At 44.7% G+C, this 24,778-nt stretch overlaps 3 protein-coding genes across 10 annotated transcripts in view; 2 read left to right on the top strand and 1 right to left on the bottom strand.

Annotated features, from left to right (window-relative positions):
• The window catches only part of scaper (S-phase cyclin A-associated protein in the ER), a 55,841-nt gene extending 47,274 nt beyond the window's left edge, over positions 1 to 8,567 (bottom strand). For 2 of the 7 annotated variants that reach the window (XM_030366814.1, XM_030366816.1), the window contains exons 1-6: positions 8,266 to 8,562; positions 4,931 to 5,048; positions 4,141 to 4,217; positions 3,714 to 3,911; positions 832 to 932; positions 223 to 339 (exon numbers count right to left, since the gene is read on the bottom strand). In XM_030366814.1, coding sequence (XP_030222674.1) covers positions 223 to 339; positions 832 to 932; positions 3,714 to 3,911; positions 4,141 to 4,217; positions 4,931 to 5,048; positions 8,266 to 8,433 — 779 coding nt within the window. In that variant the 5' untranslated portion in view covers positions 8,434 to 8,562. Of the gene's footprint in view, positions 1 to 222; positions 340 to 831; positions 933 to 3,713; positions 3,912 to 4,140; positions 4,218 to 4,930; positions 5,049 to 7,134; positions 7,328 to 8,265 lie in introns of those variants that run through there. The other 5 variants (XM_030366819.1, XM_030366815.1, XM_030366818.1 and 2 more) reach the window with 5 other exon arrangements.
• Positions 8,568 to 8,687: 120 nt separating this feature from the next.
• On the top strand, positions 8,688 to 18,078 carry rcn2 (reticulocalbin 2). Of its 2 annotated transcripts, none has more exons than XM_030366828.1 (8): positions 8,688 to 8,798; positions 15,762 to 15,890; positions 15,988 to 16,090; positions 16,211 to 16,401; positions 16,509 to 16,622; positions 16,742 to 16,835; positions 16,967 to 17,109; positions 17,333 to 18,078. In XM_030366828.1, the coding sequence occupies exons 2-8, from the start codon at positions 15,762 to 15,764 to the stop codon at positions 17,474 to 17,476; spliced, it is 918 nt and encodes a 305-aa protein (XP_030222688.1). In that variant the 5' UTR covers positions 8,688 to 8,798; the 3' UTR covers positions 17,477 to 18,078. The 2 variants fall into 2 exon arrangements, with proteins under 2 accessions (XP_030222688.1, XP_030222689.1); XM_030366829.1 differs by lacking the exon at positions 8,688 to 8,798 and adding an exon at positions 14,216 to 14,282.
• pstpip1a (proline-serine-threonine phosphatase interacting protein 1a) lies at positions 17,829 to 24,714 on the top strand. The gene is made up of 15 exons (XM_030366825.1): positions 17,829 to 17,961; positions 19,011 to 19,111; positions 19,208 to 19,282; positions 19,404 to 19,438; positions 19,544 to 19,650; positions 19,833 to 19,895; positions 20,152 to 20,262; positions 20,623 to 20,668; positions 20,770 to 20,849; positions 21,435 to 21,533; positions 21,641 to 21,737; positions 21,880 to 21,961; positions 23,608 to 23,684; positions 23,863 to 24,038; positions 24,134 to 24,714. The coding sequence occupies exons 1-15, from the start codon at positions 17,932 to 17,934 to the stop codon at positions 24,263 to 24,265; spliced, it is 1,311 nt and encodes a 436-aa protein (XP_030222685.1). The 5' UTR covers positions 17,829 to 17,931; the 3' UTR covers positions 24,266 to 24,714.
• The last annotated feature ends 64 nt before the right edge of the window (positions 24,715 to 24,778 follow it).

Below are 24,778 nucleotides of genomic sequence, written 5' to 3'. Positions count from 1 at the left end.
AAACGAATGACGTGAACACTATAAATAAAGATAAATAATATCAACATGCACTACCTCTCGTCACTAGATATGCTTTGGGGCAGAACGCCAGTGTAGGTATTACAGTACAATGTGGTGCAGGTCGATGTTGTCCACCATCAAACGGAGTGAGTGCTATCGATCGCAGGCCGGGGGAGAGAGAGGGGGGGGGGGGGGGGGGGGGCGCGACGGGGCCGTACTCACCCAAAGTTTAGCGCGCGCCGCGCGCCGGGCGAGGGGACGAGCCGGTCTGACGAGGGGCTGGGCAGCACATGCCGTCCGGGAGACATCTTGCGCACCTCCCATGCTAAAGAGGTCGGCCTGGAAGCAGACAAGACAGGGCAGGCGTCCAGAGTCAGAGATGGTGTTTATATCGCTGTCACCAAAACCCGCCAAATATACACTTAGCTCGCGACACGGTCGTGGACCAATCGTGAAATAAATGTAAACTTTAACAGATTTCTTCCATGACTGAATCGAGGTATGGGCTAATGTATGCCGTAAACGAGGCATGTGGAAGTTTCAGGTTGTTCTATTGATTAACCCTGTACTTTAAATGAACCAATTAGGAGGCGGCAGTGGAAATGTAATGTCTTTGTCAATGTTTTCCCTTACAGTGGCCACTGTGTTAAATACAAGCCAATATACTTGTAGATCTCTTTGAACGGAAGCCAAGGTTATTGATCGTGTTCTGTTTGCGACTGAGATCCAGGGGACCGACCACACACACAGACACAGACACACACGTTGAGTTACACCTCTGGGAGCAATAGAAATGTAGAAGGGGGACATTGGGAGAGAAAGAGAGATCACCTGTTTTGAGCGTCTGTTTTCTCCAACTTCTCCTGGAGCTGGATCCAGTCGATGAGAGCTTTGAAGTCCCTTACGTAGTTGTCTAGCATCATCAGGACCTCCTAGAGACGGAAAATAAGGCAGAACTGTGTTAACAGAGGAACGCTGCACTCGCCAAACGAAAGGCTGTACTGAATTATATTATATTGAAATTACATAATGTGTTCAACATTTATTTATATTCTCCTGTTTATTATTATAAACGTAATTGGCCCTTCAATTTCGTTATCATTTGACACATTTGTCAGATTAAAGATATGCAACACGTCGGGGTTACAATGATCTTTGGTTCCACCCAACCTCGAACCAAATCATGTCCGTGCACAACGAGGCAGCTTTCAGCGTTCAACCACCCCGAGACAAGACGAGACCACAGAGCCTGCACCATTATTGCCAAGTCCTCTACATGTGCACCACTGAGTGACTGCAACAGAGGTGGCCGCTGTGCGCCGGGCGGAACAGACACCGCTGATTGATGGGGAGCGTGGAGGGAGGGGTAATTGAGAGAAAAGCTTCACGGTGCTTTTAGTTAATAGACAAGTCAGGCTAGTGAAAGATGTGCCCAGCAGCGGGGCCTGCTGATTAGGGGCTGGTTAACAGGCCAGGCCCCCACCCCACCCCACACCACCACCAGCTCCCACTCCACTGTCAGGGAGCCTGCTGTTCATTTGGTAATGAACGCGGGGGGAGGGGAGGAGTGTGGGGGGTCTCAGACAAATAAGACGGTAAGCGAATGGCGCTGTAAAAAAAAAAAAAGGAATAAAATAAAAAAGTCCGGGCCCTTCACGTCATTTTAACGGGCACACTTACCGAAATGCAACCTTCAACACAACGACGCTTCACAGGGGAATGACTGAAGGATTAGCCTGCCAAGCGCATGCTATCACAATGCTGGTGTGTGTGTGTGTGTGTGTGTGTGTGTGTGTGTGTGTGTGTGTGTGTGTGTGTGTGTGTGTGTGTGTGTGTGTGTGTGTGTGTGTGTGTGTGTGCGCACGCACTGGATAGTACGAGACTTAAGATGGGGAACAGGTCCAGCTTTGATGACTCAACCCAGGTAGAAAATGTAATGAACATGCCATTGGTACCACGTTTGACACGACCGCAATCATACAACACTACCAAATAACATTATCCACTGCGACTTGTGGCTCTTTTTATTATAACTTGTATGAATAATAATAAAGGCAATCAATACCCCGTTCCGCAAAAATGCCCCGGAAAGTTTCTGTCGCTTCTCGGTATGCGCGGATAAATCAGCAGGCCGACAGCGCGGCAATTAGACGTGGTGCCTGTAGGTCAGAGAGATGTGGCCGTTGTTTGATAAACTCCCATGAATCACAAACTTGCACACTGATTTATTTCCCCCCTCTCCACATCGAGGGGGGTGGGGGGTGTTGATGTGAGGGAACACCACTGGAGGAGGGTTGTTGCGGCTGGGAGACGATCTCAGAGCACTCTGCTCCCCCCCCCCCCCCCCCAAGATAACTCCATCATCTATCAGGGTCCATTAGGACCAGCGCTGGGTGGCATGAGGATTAGGGGAGGCGGCAGCACCTAGCCGTGATGGAGAGTGAGGGGTTGGGGAGGGGGGGGGGTGGCGGTCGCCATTAGACGACGCCATGGCGATGCGGTGGAGGAGTAGGGCGGCGGAGGGGGGAGGGAGGGAGGGAGGGAGGGATGGATGGGTGGAGGAGAGGGGGGGCTGGACACAGCACTCTGCAGCCGGCCAGATACTGTGACATGACAACCTGCCAACCCCTGCGGGTTGGGAGATGGGGGGGGGGGGGGGCCGCCTCACCGGTGGTGACCACAGGCCATCAGCAGTCCCATGCTCAGGCTAATGGGGCCTGGCGGGGGAATCGATAGCACACGGGCACGATGACGTTGTGCCAATATTAACCCGACGGTGCCAATTAGCAGCGGTTCCAGAACAAGCTACGGCCGCTGTTGATTCTTAACCCACAGTTCTTTGGGGGGTTTCTGTTCCTCTGTGTCGTCTGTGTGTGATTGAGAGGGCAAGGCTGTGCTGTCAAGTGTGATTCAAATGTGGGCCTTTCTGTGTGAAGCCCTTCTCAGAATGTTGGTGTGATAACGAGTTTATAAATGGATATTTATACGGCCTGTATCAATAAAACAAAAAAATAGCGCAATGTGCTATATCCGTTTGGAAGACAAGACACTAAAGCCCTTTTCAGGCATGACCGGCCACCCTGACCTTATCTAGACGTTGCCCGGATGAGAACGCAAACGGCCGCATCACTTGGACCGTACATTAACCAAATTTGACCCTGCCAGCTCCCACGCCAAACAATTGTTGAATGTCTGATAATCCTTATCTGGAGAATTCAGAATGATGGCATATAATGCAAAGAAGAAGACGAGGAATTCACAGCGAGTGTTGATGGTTGGCTCATTTTATGCAACTACTGCGAAGCATAGGATATTGGGGATACATCCAAATTCATAATTCATGTCACACGCGCACACACACACACACACCCACACCCACACCCACACACACACCAGTGAACGCCCTAAAACAAATGCAACGAATATGAAATCACATTGTTTCAATCCCTTTGGACAGGCTAAACGAGGGCCATTTCATAAATCTCTTGCCAGTGAGCTTCGAGTGAGCCCCTCTGACATAAAGCAGAAATCAAGAGGAATGCAAGGGGAGGAGAGGGCTGGGTTATGAGACCAGTGTCAGTGCCTCCATCCAGTGGCCAGTAATGGTAAAGCCCCTTCAGATAACTTGAATGTCACCTTCTGTATACAGATGGTGACTTCAATCGCTTTAATTCCAGCCCCCAACTTTTTTTCATAGAAATAAAGAGACCGACCTTGCATTCGACCACACTCTGGTCCGATTCACACGTGACGTAGATCTCGTCCACGGCGCGCCTCAGGTTGTCGAACAGGAAGGCCCAGTAGCGTGCCCGGAGGTCCACCTTGCGTGGCTGCCGGGCTTTGGTAGGGCTCTTCTCCGCCATCTTGTCCAGCAAAAGGCCCACCGTGACTTTGCCGTCCACGCCGGCATGCTGCGTGGACCCCGAACATAAACAGGGGAACTGGGGTTACCGCTGGAACATTAAGCCTTATTATGGTTGAAATGTGAATAGCCAATGCAAATGTGTTCGAGGCTGGATGTTTTTAGGTGTATGGCGCCACTTAGTGTTAGGTTTACTCATTGACACCCTTTTGCGTTCTTTTGGGAAAAAGTATGATATTGAGAAAACAGAGACATTGAAGAAAACATAGAGCAGCCACCTGTTTCTTATTTCGGTTTAGTCCAGAGTTGATTCGCTGAGCTCTTGCATTGCCGCTGGAGTTGTTTTTGGACTTTGCTAGTGAATGAAGGAGAGAAGACACTATTACAACTAAATAAGGAACAAATATGGTGGTCCGGAGATTGCATCAGAATAATCCATGTCACAATTCGAGATGTGTTTACCAAAGATAGCGCATAGCCCATTGAAGAAGTGACCCAAACATCAATGGGAACACACACAAACACATTTTACAGAGACCAAATACATTCTCCTTTTAGCCATGATATCCTCAGGGCTTCATTCAAATAATTGTAAGGGAGACTTTTCTACTAATACATCATAACATTTAAATCAATTATACATTTGTATATTTGTGTCCTCGAATGGAATCCAATCCACAACATCAGCCTCACGCAACAAAATAGAAAATAACCAGAAAACAGCATGCCTTAGTAACAAACGATCTCTCTCTGTAATAAAGACAAATAAAGAGAACACTCCCATCCGGCTTTCGTTGTACCTTTATTGGCCATATGACTTTTGCAACTTCACTAATGTTAAAATTTGCCCATCGATCGAGAGAATATAGAAATAGCCCATCCGCAAGCAGAAGTGCATATAAGTTGTACTGAAAACCAGTTACATTGCTGCCGTTTCCAAGACCGGCCTATTGACATAACACAGAGACCCTACTGGTCCTGCATGTGGTTTTCTTGACTAACAGAATGGATCGGTTGAACGGTGTGTTCATGGGTACAAAAAACAGGGATAAGTCTCGATAGTCGTACCTTCCTCCTCCTTGCTCTCCAGGGGGACGCTCCAGGCGATGAGGTTGCGTGCGGCACGGCCCTCCTCCGCCACGATCTTCCTCACCTTGTCATGGCTGTTGGACCGCTGGAAGGACGCCTGCGTGGGGGGGCAGAGCGAGCACTTTAAGGGGCATAATCATCAGGCATAATCACGTCAGCCAATAGCCCGCTCCGGAAAGCAGGAACCCAACTGGGAGACGCAAGGTTTTTACGAATAACAATGGAGTCGTTTAGCAGCCGCTTTAACCCACTAGCAACGCGCTGTGAATAATTAGGGAACCAGTAGGAGTTATGCATCTTGCTAAAGGATGCCTACAGGTAGACTGTAGGACATTGATGACTCCCAGGCTAAGTACCCTGCACCAACTGCACGCCAGGCACATCATGGTGTTGTCTAATGATCCCCTAACCAATCACAGTGCTTCCTTAAGCATTATGCACACTTGAAATTATTCCCAAAGGAAAACATCTATTTAGAAAAGTAGTGCATAGGCCTAGGAAGAGCAAGAAGGAAGGAAGTAGGGCTTGTCAACCTAGTGTGCAGCATCACGCCTGACCGGCCGTGCATCAAGTATGCGCCAGTGAACTCTACTGTAATCCGTGAACACGACACAACAGTGTAGGATCCTGTGAGCCACATGCTTCCTTCTTTAACTCTCAAACCTGGGCTATCAAATTATTTGATTGAGAAAAAGTCAGCCTTAATATAAATAAGGTTTGTAATATGTGTATAACATGTAGCTCTATTCAGTGGCATGTTATGCAACAGTGAAACAACCAATCTTTTCATTCTGTGCACCCTCTGCTTTCTCGCTCTGTTTCTCTCAGGGATGCAAATCGCTGTACTGCCACATCACACAGCACCCTGGGAGTTCTCTGAGGGCAAATCTGCTGGAAATAACATTTATTTCCAGCAGATTTGCCCTGGAACATTTATTTTAATTTTTATTTTAATGAATAAACATGTTCCAACATCTAACTGATTATGAGGCTTATTAAAGGACATATCGCCGTCAAACAATTTGAGATTTTGGAAAGTATATCCAGCTCAGGACTCTGATGCTCTGATTCTTGGTTTGCAAAGTAGAATAATTCAAGACATTTATTTATATACTTGCTAATGAACCTTTAAACCAAGAGATGAATAGCCAGGCATTAAGTTGACGTGACTGTATAAATTAAAAGATTAACATAGCCTAACCTCAGGAAAATACTTGAGTGTCTTTGAATTCATAGCAAGTGAATCATGGAGGAAGGAGGACCTTTTCTTCTCAAAAGCACGGCTATTCAAACAAGAACACTGCAGCACTTCTCTCCTTTTCAGCCCTTTCATTCCAAAGCAAAGTCTGAAAAGCGCATCTTGGCAGTGGAGTTGTTTCATGCACCATTCAACACACTATGGGGCTGCTTTTGATAATTTGTCTTCAACTGTTAACCCAATATGGTAACATTCGAATTTATTAATTTCCAAGAGATGAATATGTCTCATCTCATGCACCATCCAAGACACTTTGGGGCTGCTTTGGATAATTCATCTTCATCTGTTAACCAAATATGGTAACATTTGAATTCATGTCAGGAGAATAATATGTCTTGGGTACATTAAAGGTTTTCAAATGTGTAAAAGAAGCGTGCAGTCATGGCACTGCCCAGGCTGCTACCAGGTTTATTTGATGTCCCCAGGAGAGATACACAGCTGACCTACTTTTGAGGAGATAGAAAATCTAAAGTAGAGTAGCCTAGCTCAGTACAGAGATGAAGGAACATTGAAAATAGTAATTAACACGTACAATTAATGAGCAGAAAACACCCAAGATGACTGATATCATCATGCAAAGCTTGCAGAGGGAAATCTTTGATCCAGTTAAATCAGCCGCAAACAACATACCTGTCAGCTAAGCAGTGATTGAGAAAAATTAGTGTGTGTCCCTTGTGGTAATCATTCCTCTTCCAAATGTGGAAATCACACAGGAGGAGCATCCTGGCCTGTCAAGTGTTTCAACATGCAGACAGACGAGTTTTGGATTGTGCCTTTGAGGGGGGGAAAGAGCAGGTGTAGGGTTTCCTCTTCAAATGGTCAATAGACAGACACGCACACCAACACAGATGGGTGAAAGACAGCCTGTTAGGAGGGGGCGAGCAGCAACATAGAAAGGGAAAGGGAAAGACTGAAGTGTACATACTGAAAAGAAGGAGAGTCTGTAGGCAGGCTCCTCTTCTTTATCCAGCCCTGACATACTTAACGGTGCACTTCACCAACCTGTCCTCCGCCTGGACTAGCCGCCAACAGTGCAAGGTGCCGCCGTCATCTTACTTGCAAGACCAAAATAGTGCCCCACTGTGTAGCCAAACGCTGCTATAGCAACCTGACCAGCTGTTTCAACCCCTCCACTGCCCCCCCCCCCCCCCCGCAGTGTCAGTAGCTGTCTGTCTGTGATCCAGGCTGAGCACTCAGCACTCTGCTGAGTTTGGGGCAGCCATCCCTTTGAGCCGGTGGGTTGCTGGTTGCCGCTGTCCGTATGACCGCTGCTGTCGGTCTGCCTGCTCCTCTGCTCTGCATACAGTCCTCCGTGTTTACAGCTCTACAGTCTTCTCTGCCTGCCCTGCATCACAGCCCCCTGTACATGCTCCCCCCCCCCCCCCTCTTTCTCCCCTCCCTCGCCTGCCTTTCCTCCAGCTCAGCCATGTGTTACAAATCAGTCTGCTACTCTGCCTGTGTTGCCCATTATAGCAGAGTAGCTACAGGCACAATGAGTGTACTAATGCAAGCCTTGCACTGCAACCACAGACCAATGCCCTACATCTGATAGGACATGACGTCTGATGAGTCACATACCACTTGGGGAGAAAGAAAAAGACTACAGGGGAAAACACTGAGGTTAAATGAAGTTCAGTGATCCAAACAAGACAACACACAATAGCAGGGAGGGGTGGTTCGTACAGCATACAAAGTGAATATATGAACGTCACATAAAGATAAAAAGAGTATCTATATGAGGAGCAAGATGACTATGTGTGGAATCAGGGGGGGGATCAACCAAAGCAAAGATGGATGAGTCCCACGGTCAACCTTCATCCACCCCCCTTTGACCCACTAGCCTACGAAAGAAAGCTATACCAATGAACATGGCCTGCCCTGACCTAAGACCCAAGAAATGTTCTTTGAACTTATGAGGACCCTTCAACGTGTGTTACCCAGCTGGGCAGAAGTTCGCATGGCAACGCACAGGTGCACTGGAATGACGTTAATAAATTGTGTTTGGAATGTAATGTGTTGCTTCAAAACATACATGCGTGCTCACTATTAAACTTACCTTCAGAGCTACTATGGGTGTGTTCTTGCTCTTGCCTCCTCCGTGAGAGGAGCCTGAGCTATTGCTACCAGATCTGTCTCGTCCATCCCCGCCTTGGCTTATTCTTGGACCGAGACGGTGCTGACCAGCGCTACGTCTTCGCCCATCATGTCGGCTATCTTTGGACATGGAAGCAGGATAGTTTTAATGCTCAGCGGGAAAGATCGTGAATTAATAACGAAGCGGGTCGTCTCGTCTAAAGTTGATGGAGAAACATAGCCTAGCGATGACAGCACAACAACCTCCCAAAAAACTACGGAAGTGTTCCGGTGTCACGTGTGTGATAGGCACGGCGGTTGTCCAATAACAATGCGGACAAGAGGACAATTGTGTATACTGACCAATCATGTGGAGTTATGTGTGGGTCAAAGGGTGTTGGGCTTGTTCGTAGGGCGGGATTCAAAGTATCTACCATGGCAACCGTAAAGAGGCGCGTAATGTAGTTCGCTGTTCGTCTGCATGTTGTTTGGAGATTCGGAAAAGGGTTTTTCAAGGTAAAAGCGGAATGCTATGTTATGAGTATGTGGTTTGATAATAATACGTATGTTTTTATTCTTCATGATGCATCCCTCTTTTTTTCCCCTGCTATCGTCGATACATGGGTTGAATTGTTGTCCGCCGTCCACTATCTCCCAAACACAGTAGGCCTACTGTCAGCTTTACATTGAGCTTAACCCGTGAGATGCATTGTTTAACACGTTATCTCAACGGATTTTGAAACCTTGTACCAACGGTGTTGCCCAGTTGAGATTACCACTCACCACATTTCATTTATGACATATTTCCCCTGATTGCTTTCCTTTAAGAGTTTCAAACGCCCTCAATTCAATTCAATTTTATTTATATAGCCCTTAAAGGGACTCTTACCTTTGTTGCATTTTTACACTTTTTTTGGATAAGGTTAAATTGGTATTAATAAGGTAATAACACTCTAATATGCAAGACAGACCCACCAGGAGTAAAAACAAACAATTATTTTACTCTCATAATATTTAGTGAAAACTTCAACCAATAAAATTCTTCGGACCGAATGACCTTATTGGCCGACAGACCTGTCTGTTTGCTGCATGGATATATAAGGTTTTCCGTCTGCTTCTTGTGGCGCATTCGGGCCCGCGTCATCAAGGCGCGTCCTCAACTAGAGGGTTTGTTTTGATTCCACGGCAGACAGTAGCGAGTAGCGACCGTAGCGACTGACGATGGCAGACCAAAGTGGTCCACGGCGTACTGAAACTGCACCATTCAGTCCGATTAGGGGACTCATCTCGGACTCAGACTCACAGAGTTACCCTCCTCTGGAGCCTCAGGAAGACCTCCAGACTGTTGGCCACCAACTGCACCATTCAGTCCGACAAGGGGACCCGATTCGGCCTCAGAAGCCAAGTGGTCCCGCTCCCCTGGATGATTCTCAGGACCTCCAGACCGTTGGCAACCAACCGCACCACTCAGTCCGATTAGGGGACCCGTTTCGGACTCAGACGCTAAGTTGTCCCGCTACTCTGGAGCTCCGGGAAGACCTCCAGACCGTTGGCACCCAACCGCACCACTCAGTCCGATTACGGGACCCATTTCGGACTCAGACGCGACGTTGTCCCGCTACTCTGGAGCTACAGGAAGACCTCCAGACCGTTGGCACCCAACCGCACCACTCAGTCCGATTACGGGACCCATTTCGGACTCAGACGCGACGTTGTCCCGCTACTCTGGAGCTACAGGAAGACCTCCAGACCGTTGGCACCCAACCGCACCACTCAGTCCGATTACGGGACCCATTTCGGACTCAGACGCGACGTTGTCCCGCTACTCTGGAGCTACAGGAAGACCTCCAGACCGTTGGCACCCAACCGCACCATTCAGTCCGATTAGGGGACCCATTTCGGCCTCAGACGCTACGTTGTCCCGCTACTCTGTTTGTAATGCTCATACACCTTTCTTATACTCAGTGGGACCACTGTCCTTCAACATGGGGCCTCAAAACGGTATCACACGAAGCCCATAAAATTACAGTGAGCCACCTGCTAAATTTCTTGTTTACTAGACCCCTGGTAGATATTATGACCCCTGGGAGTCTAAACATAACCCATGGGAGTCTAAACATAACCCATGGGAGTCTAGAACTTTTGTACTGTAGCGACCCTGGGACAGTTAAATAGTTTGTGTGTTATGTGTTACATTATATTTCGTTGTCCGCTATGCCAGTTGTTCTATGTGCATGTATTGTAATGTTCTTCTTGTCAATCAGTGTGGGGGCGAATCATTAGGTCAGCTGGGGGAGGGCCTTGGAAGAACAGGAGGGTGGGGGCCTGCCCGCGAGTGAGACCGTGTTGGGGGTTGCCGGGGTAACCGGGGTTTGTTTTGTGTCGGTTTTCTGCCGTTGGTTACAATGTTACGGGTTTCAGTGACCTGGTTTTGGTTCATTAAAACTACCTTCAACTACCATTGACTCAACATCATTATGTCACCGGCGAGGTCGTTACAGTACTCTAAAAAATAACGCTTAGTTTTGTACTCTAAAAAATAACGCTTAGGGGGTGGGGCATTGGAGGAAGGCGGGATGATTTGAATGTGCTGTAATTCTCAAATGCAACAAAGGTGAGAGTCCCTTTAATCACCATTACAGTCTCAAAGGGCTTTAACAGGCCAAATATTTGTGACACCCCCCTTTACCCATGCCCCCACACGGGCAAGAAAAAACTCCCTTGAATCAGCAAGGAAGAAATCTTGAGAAGAAACGCAGTGTAGGGGATCCCTTCTTCCAGGGATGGTCAGGAGTGCAATGGGTGCCACAATTGGCATACAGGTAAATACATGTACATCATATTAAAATGGTGATGGGGTGCTGGCCGGTTATCCATGAGGAGAGTCCAGGCATCCAGTCCAGCACCCGCAGCACGCTACAACTGACAGAATAGTGAATTAGAACGGAAAAGTACATAGTGGGAATGTATAATGTAATAAGAAAAGCACAAGCAAACAGAGTAGTCTTCACTACGCATCTGTTGTTTTCACACTCCAAATGCAAGATTGTAGAGGTGCGTTTTGAGCTTCCCTTTGAATAGCTCCACAGAGTCAGCTTCCCTGATCGCTGATGGCAGCCTATTCCATAAAAAGGGGGCTCGATAGGCAAGCGCTCTCTGTCCAGCCGATTTCTTTTTAACCTTCGGCAATGAAAGAAGGCCGGCTCCCGAAGACCGGAGAGACCGAGAAGGACTATAAGGAATGATCAGGTCCTTCAGGTACAATGGAGATAGTCCATGCAAGGCTTTATAGGTCAGCAATAGCACCTTAAAGTCTGATCTGAAAGTTATTGGTAGCCAATGTAAAGAGGCGAGAATAGGTGTAATATGATCAAACTTTCTCGTTCTGGTCAGCAATCTAGCTGCCGCATTGTGTACCAGCTGTAGACTCTTTGTAGTAGAGTTCGGTAATCCCGAGAACAGTGCATTGCAATAGTCCAGTCTTGACGAGACAAACGCATGAATCAGTGTCTCTGCATCCACTACAGATAACATTGATCTGATTCTTGCAATGTTTCTCAAATGGAAAAAGGCAATTCTAGTTATACTTCTTATATGCTGATCAAAGCATAGTTGAGGGTCAAACAAGACACCAAGATTTCTGACGGATGCACTCTGTGGGATGGCGAAGCCATCCAACCACAGAGAGACATCCTCAAACTTTTCCCGGTCCCGCTTCGAGCCGATAATCATCAGCTCTGTCTTCCCAGAATTAAGCTGTAGGAAATTTTGTGACATCCAGCCCTTCACAGCAGCCAAACAGGACTCAACCTTTTGAATCTGGGCAGAATCCCCGGAATCTACAGGAATGTAGAGCTGGGTGTCATCCGCATAGCAATGGAAACTAATTCCGAAGCCGCGGATAACGTCACCGAGGGGAAGCATATAAATTGCAAAAAGCAATGGACCAAGAACCGACCCTTGTGGTACGCCAAAGCGCAATTTACAATGCTTCGATTCTGCAACCTCATGAAGCACAAATCGGGTTCTATCTGTGAGGTACGATTCAAGCCAACCAAGAGCCGTACCCCCGAAACCAACATAGTGTTCAAGACGGTGAAGAAGAGAGCTATGGTCAATCGTATCAAACGCAGCGCTCAGATCCAACATCACAAGCATTGTGCTTGTATTTTTATCCAAAGCAAGAAGGATGTCATTTACAACTCTTGTAATAGCAGTTTCAGTTGAGTGGAAATTCCTGAACCCCGACTGGAAAGGTTCGAAGAGATTATTCCTCGTCAAATAGTCAACAATTTGCTTTGCTACAATCCTTTCCTGTACCTTAGACAAGAAGGACAGATTCGATATAGGCCGATAGTTCCTGACTAATTCAGGATCTAGGCCAGGCTTTTTGAGTAGCGGTTTTAACACCGCAGCCTTGAAATTGGAAGGAACAATTCCTGTTGAAAACAAAAGATTCATAAGCAAGAGGATAACAGGCCCCACCGTTGGAAAAAGATCCTTAAGAACCCTAGAAGGGAGCGGATCCAACATACATGTTGTTGGCTTTGAGGCCTTTATCACCCTTTCAAGTTCCACCAAGGAAATCGCCTTAAACTCCAAAAGAGTTGCGTCAGAGTTCACCATCCTATTTGGCAGAACCCCATCCTGCCCCACAGGATGTGTAGGATTAGCCGCCCGGTAAGCATCAATTTCCTCTCTAATTGATTGAATCTTATTCCCAAAGAAATCCATGAATTCACCTGCCGAGATCGAGGAGCCTACGGTCTGATTCTGTTTCTGAGTGAGACTCCTCACCGTGTCAAAAAGAAACTTAGGATTATTTCTGTTCAAATTAATGATACTAGAAAAGTAGGCGTTCCTGGCGATAGTCAGCGCACCCTTATAGGTGATCAGACTATTATGCCATGCAAGATGAAAGACCTCAAGTTTAGTCGAGCGCCATTTGCGTTCAAGGATCCTGCAATTTCGCTTCAAAATGCAAGTTTCTGCATTAAACCAAGGAGCTGGTTTTTTCAATGTTCGTTTTTTAGTTACGTACGGAGCAACTGAATCAATGGCAACAGACAAGGCAATGTTGAGGTCATCAGTAAGGCACTCCACAGAACCACTATAGTTACAGAGAGGTGCAAGTGAACCAGATAACTTATCTTCCATAGCTGTAATGGTTGCAGGTGTGATGCGGCGACAGCTGAAAGTAGCTTGCTGATCGTCGCAGGGGCAGGATACCACCACCTGGAAAGTGAGCAAAAAGTGGTCTGATAAAGCTGAGGTGTAGGAAGAGACCACTAGCTGCGAAATGTCAACACCGCGGGTCAGAACGAGATCCAACGTGTTTCCACCGATGTGGGTTGGTTGCTGGACGAGCTGTTTGAAGCCAAGCGTATCTGTAATGGACAGAACAGCCCTTGTGAGGGCATCAGACGGGTTATTCACGTGAATGTTGAAATCCCCAATAAGCAAAATATTGTCTGAATATGTAGCCAAATCAGCTGCAAAGTCAGAAAACTCATCCAGAAAAACTGAATACGGTCCTGGAGGACGGTATACTACAGCTAAAACAAAAGAGTCTGGAACTCGTTTTGCTTCTCGAGGAGCTGAGGTGCAGAGCGCTAGCACCTCAAAGGATCTGAAAATATATCTATTCTTCGGCTTTAAATTAAGCTTAGAATTAGATATCAGGGCTACTCCACCACCTTTCTTAACTTCTCTAGATACTTGGGTGCTAACGTAATGGGGTGGAGTAGCTTCGTTTAAGGCTAGAAACTCATCTGGTTTTAACCAGGTTTCAGAAAGCCCCAGTATGTCGATCTTTTTATCAATAATTAAATCATGGACCAAGAGCGCCTTCGATGAAAGCGACCTTATGTTCATGAACCCTATTCTGAGTACTTCCCTTTTATTATTTTCAGAGGGAGTCTGGTTAACACTCTGGTTGCGGCCCTCGTCTGCGGGTTTTACACCTCGAGACAGTGCGAGGCCGCACCACCGGACATATAGGTACAGGGTTATTTTCAGAGGGAGTCTGGTTAACACTCAGCTCTGAGGCGATCAGTGGGATCGCCAGAGTTGGACATACTGGTCGCGGCCCTCGCCTGCGGGTTTTACACCTCGAGACAGCGCGAGGCCGCACCAGCGAACATATAGGTACAACACTCTCTGAAACAAAAACAACACTCTCTGAAACAATTGGTGCAATAGATACTGGTTCAGCTAACCCATCTGCTATTCTAGACTCTGCAACGTAAACTATCATGTTGCTAGCAGGTTTGCTAAACTCCTGCAGCCCAGCGTGCTGTGAGTGGATGAGTCATGCCTGACTAAGACATCTATCTATGTTTTTTGACATAATTGAGGCGCCTAACCCAGTAGGGTGTATAGGGCCATATGAAATCCGTTTTATTTTTTTCCAAATTCCGTTTAGTTTTTTTCCAAATTCCGTTTTTTCCGTTTTAATTTTCATTAATTCCGTTTTTACACTTAAAATCATCAGAACGAGTGTCAAATAAGTGCGAACGAATACAATTTAATCAGATAGAAGACTACATTTATTAAAACATCACAACATTGCACTGTTTTTAGTGCTTCAAATAAAAACATGACATAAATATTAAAGTGCTTATAAACTATTTTTTTATAAACTCAAAGTGTTGTTTGAAGGGGCGTGCCCTGGCTACGGCGTTCATTGTTTTTCATATGGATTTTGGACTTCAAGTGGTCATCGCACGTATCTTTGCGTTTCCAATCGATAGTATGTTGACATATTCTACAAAACACCTGAGTGATAGAAGTGTTTTGGATATTGTTCGGCTCTGAATTTGGGGTTAGAACCGAATTACGGGCGCTTCAACTTCTTCTTCGGCTTCTTGTTAGGAGCGGGACCTATTGTTTGCGTGGTGGACCGGGGATTTTTTTTTAACATTGTTGTGCGAGTGACTGCTAAACATTCAGTGACGTTAATGTCACCTTTGTTGTTTCCCTTTTCCCTCAAAACTGAATTTCACCAAAATAATGGCGAATTCCGCTGCATTCCGCTGCATATTGTAAATGTGACGTCTGATGTGCCTTGTCCCTGTTGCATGTTATATGTGCTGAAGAACAGGAACCTGCTGGAAATCAGTTATTTTACTAAGACAGGCCCGTTTTAAATTGTAACGTTGTTACTTTTAATACTTTCCTGCTTAATAAAATAATTTCAAAAAAATTAAAAAAAAAATTAGTTGATTCCGTTTTTATTGTCCAATTCCGTGATTCCGTCCGCGTTTTCGTTATCGCGGATTTCATAGGGCCCTAGGTGTAGGCCGTCTCTCATGAGCACACCAGGGCGACCCCACAGGGAGGGCCAGTTATCTACTCAGCATACACACCTAGTCCAACCTAACAATACATCTTGCACATCTTTCAATTCTTGAGTTATACCTGTGTAATATAATACACACAACATACATGCATTAACATACTTTTTGTGTTCTTCCGCAGATGACACTTTCAGCCCTGATAGCGTTGCTCGCAATAAACTTTGCCTTTGGAGCCGGCCTTGAAGATAATCACTATATTGATCAACAGCACAACCCTGGACATGATGTTAATGTGCTTATTGGCAATCAGGTTGTTTAACATCTCCACCACAGTCCTTGTTTTCGGTTTTTGCTCCCGATTAATCATCCCGTCATCATGTCCTCAACCTTTTTTCGTTGATTTCTAGAACACCAAAGAAACGGGTCAAATGGACCCATCGCAGCAGAGGGAGAAAATAATTGAGATAGTCAAAAAGATTGATATCAACTCTGATAAAATGTTATCAACAGGTAAGCGCACGTTTGAGTTTGTTTGTTCACCACGAGAATGACCACTTAACTACTCTACATTGTGTGGCAGTGTGCTCATCTGACAACCATAATCATGCACGATCTCACTCTGAACCACAGAGGAGCTGGCTCTGTGGATCCAGCAGGTCTACAGAAAATATGCACTGGAAGATGTGGAGGAGCGCTTCCCTAAGTTCGACCCGAACGCAGACGGCGTGGTGTCTTGGGAGGAGTACAACACGCAACAAGGGCTCATCACCCTCGACGATGCTGCGGTTTTGAACGACCCTGAACAAGAGTCCATCAGATATGTAATGGCTGCACACTCTTATGTCGTAGTGCTGAAACACAAACGGGACCTGTCACGTTGTGTGGGTTATCACACTGACCTACATGGATTTGTCTCCCTACAACATAGCTGAGCTTGAAGGAGAAAAGGCGCTTTGATTTCGCTGATGTGGACGACACAGCAGGGCTTAATCTGCCAGAGTTTCTCGCCTTCACGCACCCCTCTGAGGTGGATCATATGGCCGTAAGTGTCTCTGCCTCAACACTCTTGAATGTTTACTTCTACAATTGCACATTATTTCCTTCCTCTTTTGATTTCCAGCATTGCATGAACTTAATAATAACTGTATGTCTGCAATACAGGACTTCACCATTGAGGATGTGTTGAGCGAATATGACCGGGATGGTGATGGATTCATCAGTCTAACAGAGTTTATTGGGGATGTCCGTGGCAATGGTGTGTGTGTGTGCGTGTGCGTGCGTGCGTCAAATACGGCTAACACGTATTCATGTTGATTCATGTTGTCAAGTGTGTGTCAACCATTTTCCCCTCATGCTGAATTGTTGCTTGTATTTCTGTTTTCCAAGGAGATAGCACTCCATCTCAGTGGGAGGTGGAGGAAACTGTGCGTTTTAAAGAGCTCTACGACCAGGATAAAGACGGCAAACTGAACCCCCAAGAGCAGCTTCGCTGGGTGGCTCCCAATAGTTACGGGTCAGCAAGGGAAGAGGTGAGAAACCGATATTTAGTAGTCTTAATATGGATGAGAAGGGTGTAAAATGGAAGATACCCCAAAGCAAGAATAAACCAATAAAGTTCATACTTTACAAGTACAAGCTCAGTGAGTTCTAGCCGCGACGGGACTGATGCGTACGTCAATGCTCAGGGGCTGAAAGTGGTGGTGTATTTTCATGTTAATTTGATTATGTTACTGCTCTGACTGTGGTCAACAGGCTCTTCATCTAGTCAAGGAAATGGATCATGATGGAGATGGGAAAATCTCAGAGGCAGAGGTCCTGAAAAATCAAGAGTCATTCATGAACAGTGAAGTGACAGACTACGGTCGCCAACTGATCACGTCACACGACGAATTATAACTTCGCTATTAATGTTCATGTGTGCACAAACTCTAAATCTGGCTTCTATTTTGTATTATTCCAAAAAGAAATCTCTTACATATCTTATTTTTTTAAGAAATGAATTAATTAACACTATATGAGCAATGGATATCTGAGGTACTGCTGTATTGCAGTTATTATTCAGAAGTTATCCCCTCACCTTATTTGCAGTTATTAACTAACCAGTAGAAGAAAGAAATCTTTGTGTTCACTCTGGATGTGCTTTGGTGGGATGTGCAATGCAGCTGTTCCTCATTCAAACAACCGAGGCACTGGTGAGTGTAAAGGCTGGTTTCCTGAATGTGTCACAAAGAGTTTCAGTTCATATGAACCCTGATATGCATGGCCCGTCAAATCTTTTTGGAAGGCAAGCTTTGCATAGTGAACTCGACTGAGGGACCGTTCAAAGGGACTATTATCTACCGGCTGTTAAAATGGCTTTACAATTCAAAGATGTCTTTTGGGTAAGTGGGCCAATTATGTTATTAAACCTAATTAACTAATGCATTAAGTAGCTATTTATGTTACTGTTTCAGTAAGGTTGTGTATGTGTACATGAATTAAAACAATGCGTAATGAAATAGTGTGTTCACTTCCTCTTCGCTATGCTGTGACTCATGACTCGAACATCCTCAAGGTGTCCTCTTTGTGAACGAATGTTTTAACTAAGTTTTGTTTTAACTACAAACTAAGGCGCATTAAGTGGTTTTCATATGATTTATTATTTTGAGTTTTTCATAAATTGTAAATAGATAAATGAAATGTAGGTAGATAAATCCAACTGATACACTACAATTTGAGGGCAAACACAATAGATGGAAAAAAGTAACTGAAAACTAATGGATTTGCATGCAACACAAGCACAATTATTCCATTGCAGCCTTTGAAAAAAAGACAGCTTACTTAATTTTTGGTACCTACAAACCCCCCCTCTTTCATATGTGCATCCTGTTCAACATTCAAATGTTTTCATTATACTTTACATAAATCCTTTATCTATACTATAGCACACTTTAAATTATGCATCTAAACGACTGATATTGACTTTGGTTAAGATTACTATTGACCAACTCCTGGGGCTTGTATCATTTGATATTGTAACGTAACTGATTTTGCTCAAGATCCTCAATCCTTTCAATTAAAGTGCACACACTAAAACATCTATAACTAAACTGCTATATATATATATAATAGGCTATATCTACAGGAGAGACATAAACATTACATGTAGACACATATAGCCGTTTGAAAGCCCTGCCGACATTGGTATGTCCTGTATGTTTGGGTGTATAATAGTTAGTTAGTTAGTTTATATGCTCCTTATAACGGCTAGCCGTTGGGAGTTGCTGGACCGGCCCAATTGTCGATCCAGCAGCTGTCGAAGACAGACAGGATGTCTGCCTTCGACATCACGACATCAGTCAGGGTTAGGTACCTTGTCAAGGACACCTCGACACTCAGCTAACCGGGGATCGAACCAGCAACCTACATTTATCATATTGGACAATTCTAGGGAGTGGACTTCATCAGCAACATGGGATATGAAGCCATAATTCAGAGACTTTGTGATGGCCGACGGACATGCAAGGACGTTGAAGAACTGCTGAAGATGAGGTATGTCATTTGTAGAAGGCTTTAATTACACAATTACAATAAATATATAACAGTATTAATGTACTCTAATTCAAGGAAAATGTGTATTCTACATAGGGCATCCGCAGAAGAGAAATATGGAAAGGAATTGGTCACTATTGCGAGGAAAACTGGAGGCATTTATGAAATCAAGTAAATAGAAATATGTTATTTAGTATTATGCCAGCCCTTAATGATACTCAACATAATCCTATTATGAATTTTTTTTATATTACAATTAATTAACCTTTCAAAATCGTTATTTTTCAAACAGCACCTTAAGAAAATCCTTTGATGAAGTGAAAACACGTATGTACACGGATTGATCAAATATCTTTTATCGTTTTCTTCTTGTCATTCTTTGTTCAGCGTTTTCCTTTGTTTAATTTAAAAACACGTGTTTCTGTTTTTTAGAAATTGAGAGGATTGGTCTCTTTCACCTCCACCTCTCTGGGATGCTGAAGGAGGAGGCGAAGAGCATGGAGACACACAGAGAGCAGCAGAAAGAGCAGAAGAAGAAGGTGACTTGAATCAAAGTATACTACTTATTCATTCGTTTAGGCATTTGTACTGCATTTAAGTTTGGACCTTCTTGGGTTATTTGATGAAGTATGAAATTAAATTATTACACATAAATTAATGTTACATTAGACAAATAGCCTATTTGTGCTGATACATCAAGTATTTATTTTTACTTCTCCAGTTGGAATTACTCATGGACAAGGTCCAGAAAACAAAACTATGCCTGTTTAAAAAAACAATGGAGGTAAGTTCAGCTTTTTACTGATGGATCTTTTCATTTGTGGTCTAACCATCTTTATATCATCTACCACTACAACCATTCAAAACACACGGTAGATCTCATGCTGACTGTACAGGAAGCCGGTGCCACGCTAACTCAGTCATGCAGGAAGAGATGCTCTTGTTTTGGTCAATGCAGAACTGGCGGCAGCCTACAGGGGCTTTTTTTTCTTCTTTTTCATTTCTTGTTTGTGTTTAATAAAGTTAGATTACATTTTCAGTCCAAAAAATCCTATGAGCAGCGATGCAAAGAGGCTGACGAGGCCAAGCAGGCGGCTGTCAAGATTGGCAATGCTGCTGCAGCCACAGCCACACCCAAACAGACAGAAAAGGTACATTGAAAACCCTACTGTAGGCCTACACCAACTAAAGTTTATATTTGGAATCATGATTGTCGATCACAAGAGTGATTCCCAGGTATTAAAATATAGTTTTAACACCGAGTACGATTCTCGTAAATCAAGGTCAATTTTATTTTTAGATTTTGCCATATAGGTTGTGGTTTTATTGATAACATTATAGAAGTCCCTATCGATTGACATTGACTAGATATTGTATGTCCAGGTCATTTTAAGCTACAAGCTAGTTGAAATGCTACACATTGCAACTTTAATGAATGATAGTCTGATGTTGCCTTCTACTGAATATTCAATGCTTTAAAGTAACTTGAACATACTTTTATTTTCCTTCAGCTACAGAACAAATCAAAGCAGTGCAGGGAAGCGGCCGAAGAAGCTGGTGAGGAAGTCTGATGGATATAACATAATGAGCAATGGAATTCATTATTATCACATCAATTGACCCCACGAAGAGGAACTAATGCATATTCTTTTGTTTAGAGAAACAATACGTTTCAAACATCGAACAGCTTGACAAGATTCGTCAAGAATGGGAATTGACACATGTGACTACGTGTGAGGTAGACTGCCTTGCTTACACCATCCTCACTAATGTGACCTTTAAGCTTTATACTTATTCTTGTACGTAAAAAAACAACAACTTTACCATAACCTTTATCTTAAATTAACCATCTAACCAGACAAAATTAGCAACGCAATCCTAGGACTAATTAACTATAGCCTTCCCGCCTTCCTATTCCTATGCAGAGGGTTAAAACATCGATTTGATTCATGGTTTATGTATTTCACTTTTGTAGAGAAGACACACAAGTTCGAAAGTCTACATAAAAAAGAATGAACCCACTTCCACTCTCGTCACACACAATTAACCAGAGTGGAAATGTTGTTTGTCATCTGTACATCACTAACCCATTCATCAACCCCACCTACATCCAATGAATGTGACTGTGGCATTAAGGGCAACAAGTTAGACAGGGGACGTCACAATGAAAATGAAAGGACATCTTGCGAAAGTCCACCTGTGGAGGGACTGCTTTTGAATACTGGATGTCAGGAAGTGAAATTTTCACTGTAGAGCCCTAAACTGTCATTATGTTCTAAAAGTTGAATTGCAGACATTTCATTAATCAAGGTCTGCGTTACAGGCTTTCCAGCAGATGGAAGAGGAGCGCATCACCTTTGTAAGGAATGCCTTCTGGATTCACAGCAATCAACTGTCCTTGCAATGCGTCAAAGATGATGAGGTGGGCCCAGTGACTGTGCATGAAATCCTATTATCCAACATGTTGCACTAATAGTTATCGTTGGAAACTTACTATTTCACATATACGTTTCTAAAATGGCTCTTTAGTGTTACGAGGATTTGAGGATCATACTGGAAAAGTGTGCCATCGTTGAAGACAACGACTGCTTTATGGACATGAAACGCACAGGGCCAAATCCACCTGGTAAGGCATATTCTCCATATGAATCAATCAACATACTTTGTATTCCATGTAAGCCACACCTTCACATCCTAGAACTAAAGTTACAAAAACATTAAATAACGAATTAGCCTCTGAAAATGCATTTTTTTGGTCATATTCCCAGCCCCAATCCAATTTGAGAATTACTACGAAAGGCAAACAGCAGACAACGGCGATCCTGCTGGCTTTGTTGGCGTCATGAAAAGGTAAGAAGCCCATTTAATGGTTTTAAATTAGTTGAAAGTGGCCAGCTCAAATATATTTCCATTTTCCATTTATAATTCCATTAATATACATGAAGATCTTCTCAATTATTACCACTTAAAGGTCCATGACATAAAAATCTCACTTTATGAGGTTTTCTAACATAAATATGAGTTCCCCTAGCCTGCCTATGGTCCCCCAGTGGCTAAAACTTGCGTTTGGTGTAAAACGAGCACTAGCTGTTCTGCTCGCCTTTGAAAAAACGGAGGCTCAATCTCGCTGATTTGGAATGTCTTTATTTATGTCGTCATAAAGCATCTAAGCTCCTCCCCTTACTCTGCCTGGCCCGCCCAGAGACGTTGGCCCGCCAATGAGACACGACCGTGCGAGCGCCACATGTGTGTGTGTGTGTGAATACACACACTGTAACGCAAATGTTTCTTGTAGGTTCTTTGACGTTTCTTGTATTTCCACAACGAGACAGTGGGGGTTAACTGAGCCATGGTTGAGAAGGAATTGGGGGAAAGGAACTTTGGCTTTGACTCAGTGAAGTACATGAACTGCGACATGCCGCCGGTTGCCGCGAGGCACCATCGCCCGGCAGCGGGCAGCCGGCAGCAGGCAGCGCGCGGTTCAGTCTACAGTTCAGATTGATGTGAAAGACGTCGCAGAACCCGACAAAGTCGTTTGTGATTCATAATATCGTCTGGAGGCGCACACAGCTTTTGGCCGTGATAATATGTATTATATGATATAGATATCTATGGATTATATGATATTATTTAGATATAGAGCTCCAGGACTGTAACGCAAGTATTGTACACTTCCTTGTTATTTGGATAACTGTTCTGCTTTTGTAGTTATGGCGCATAACACGTCGGACTCTCGTCTCCGGTATTTCTACAACGAGACTCGTAGTGGGGGTTATCTCAGCCAAGGTTGAGAATGAATTGGGGGGAAGGAACTTTGGCTTTGACTCCCTCAAGAACATGAACCACGACATGGAGGAGAAAGGGATTGTTGGCGGCGAATGTCTCCCGCTTGAGCCCCGCTGAGGGACCACCGCCGGAGGTGAAGGTGCCTAAGCGCTGCCCGGCAACAATCCCTTTCTCCTCCTTGTCGTGGTTCAGTCTACTTCACATGGATGTGGACGTGGAAGAACCAGGAACGTCGGAGAACCCAACGCGGTCGTTTGAGATTCATAAAATCGGCTCAGACAGCTTTTGGCCGTGATAATATGTATTATATGATAAGATATCTATGTAGGCTATATGATAATATTTAGGTATAGAGCTCCAGGACTCCCGTGTGTTCTAGAATATTTACAGAACACGGCTAAAGGCTATGTGCGCCTCGCCATTGCAATACATCCACTGTAAACAGAGCGCATGGTACCGTGGCTGCAAGTTGCTCAGGGCCACACCCCCACACTCCTCCTTGACCCGCCTCGCTACTCCTCATTTGCATTATAGCTACAGACACCGAAACAGCGCATTTGGGGGAAGCTCAATGTGCGACTGGCTCGGAGTGGCTGTAAGTCTTTGAATACTGTGTTAGTTGCCCACTAATACCTATATTAAAGAATACATAAAATAGCATGTCATGGGACCTTTAAAATGTCTTACTCGTTCCTTTTTGTAATTTCTAGGTTCACAACTCTACTGCAAGGGGGCGCTCTGTGTTCCCCGAAAACAAACGGCATTGAGCCAGTGACGCAGTCTAAAGGTATGTGTAACGTCATTGGAAACCACTAGAAGTAGGCCACTGGTGTACATCTCCATCTTAATAAGATGGAGTATTATCATGTCGTAGCTAGTGAGGTCATTCTGATTGTATTCAAACGTTTTTTGGCGAGCACCCATGTTCCACAAGCTAACCAACGTCTCATTCTGAATATCTTCAGAAGATGCAGAAGGTGTATATGCCTCGATTCCAGGATTTCCAAAAGAGCCGACGAGCGCAGAGTTGAGCGCGGAGTTGAGCGCGGAGTTGAGCGGGGAGTTGAGCGGGGAGTTGAGCGGGGAGTTGAGCAGAGAGTTCAGCGAGCAGTTCAAGGCTCTGTACGACTACGTGGCTCAGGTGAGCCTGGCTCCACGCTCCCGGCGGCAAAACCCACACATCCTAGATGGGCCTGGAGCCGACCGTTCAAATATTGGTCTGTGTTCTTTACTCAGGGGGAAGACGAGCTGTCGGTGGCGGCCGGGGATGTGGTGGTGGTGATCGAACAGGGCGACGACGGCTGGTGGACAGTGGAGAGGAACGGGCGCTGTGGACTGGTTCCAGGGTCTTATCTCTCCCTGGAATGAGGTCAACTCAACTTGCTTTATTAACGAAGGGCCATTGTCTCTGAAGGGGAAGTGAGGCCGTTATCGACTTTTTATTGGAAAAAGGAAACGTTACATTTCACAATGTTGTGGTGTGTGTGCTTTAAATATGCTTTCCCTTTTTTAATCTTTACTGACTCAATATTATCATGATGTGTCTGCTTTATCTGTGCGTTCTGGTTATCCAAGTGTAAGAAAAAGTTATTTATTTGTGTTATAGATATTGGTATTATTATGCTTTACATTGCTGTATCCTCTTGCAGGTCTGCTGATGTATGTTGTTGACAATGACCATATCATGGCAAGTCGGGTTTTAACCGTGTAATATTATCTTTTTGAGCGCAAAGCTTGGTTTTGTCATTGTGCCAAAATGTATCTCTGTTAACAATATGTATGGCGTACAAATAAAATCAGTTTGAGGCTTTCCTAAAGGGTTCCCCATTGATGAGTCCATCAAGACAGGCAGAGAGTTGCACATGCACACGCACACACAGA

This window comes from Gadus morhua, chromosome 9, assembly GCF_902167405.1.
Source record: "Gadus morhua chromosome 9, gadMor3.0, whole genome shotgun sequence".
NCBI classification, from domain to species: domain Eukaryota; kingdom Metazoa; phylum Chordata; class Actinopteri; order Gadiformes; family Gadidae; genus Gadus; species Gadus morhua.
The sequence above is the reverse complement of the archived record's forward strand: the minus strand, read 5'-3'. Positions and strand labels throughout refer to the sequence as shown.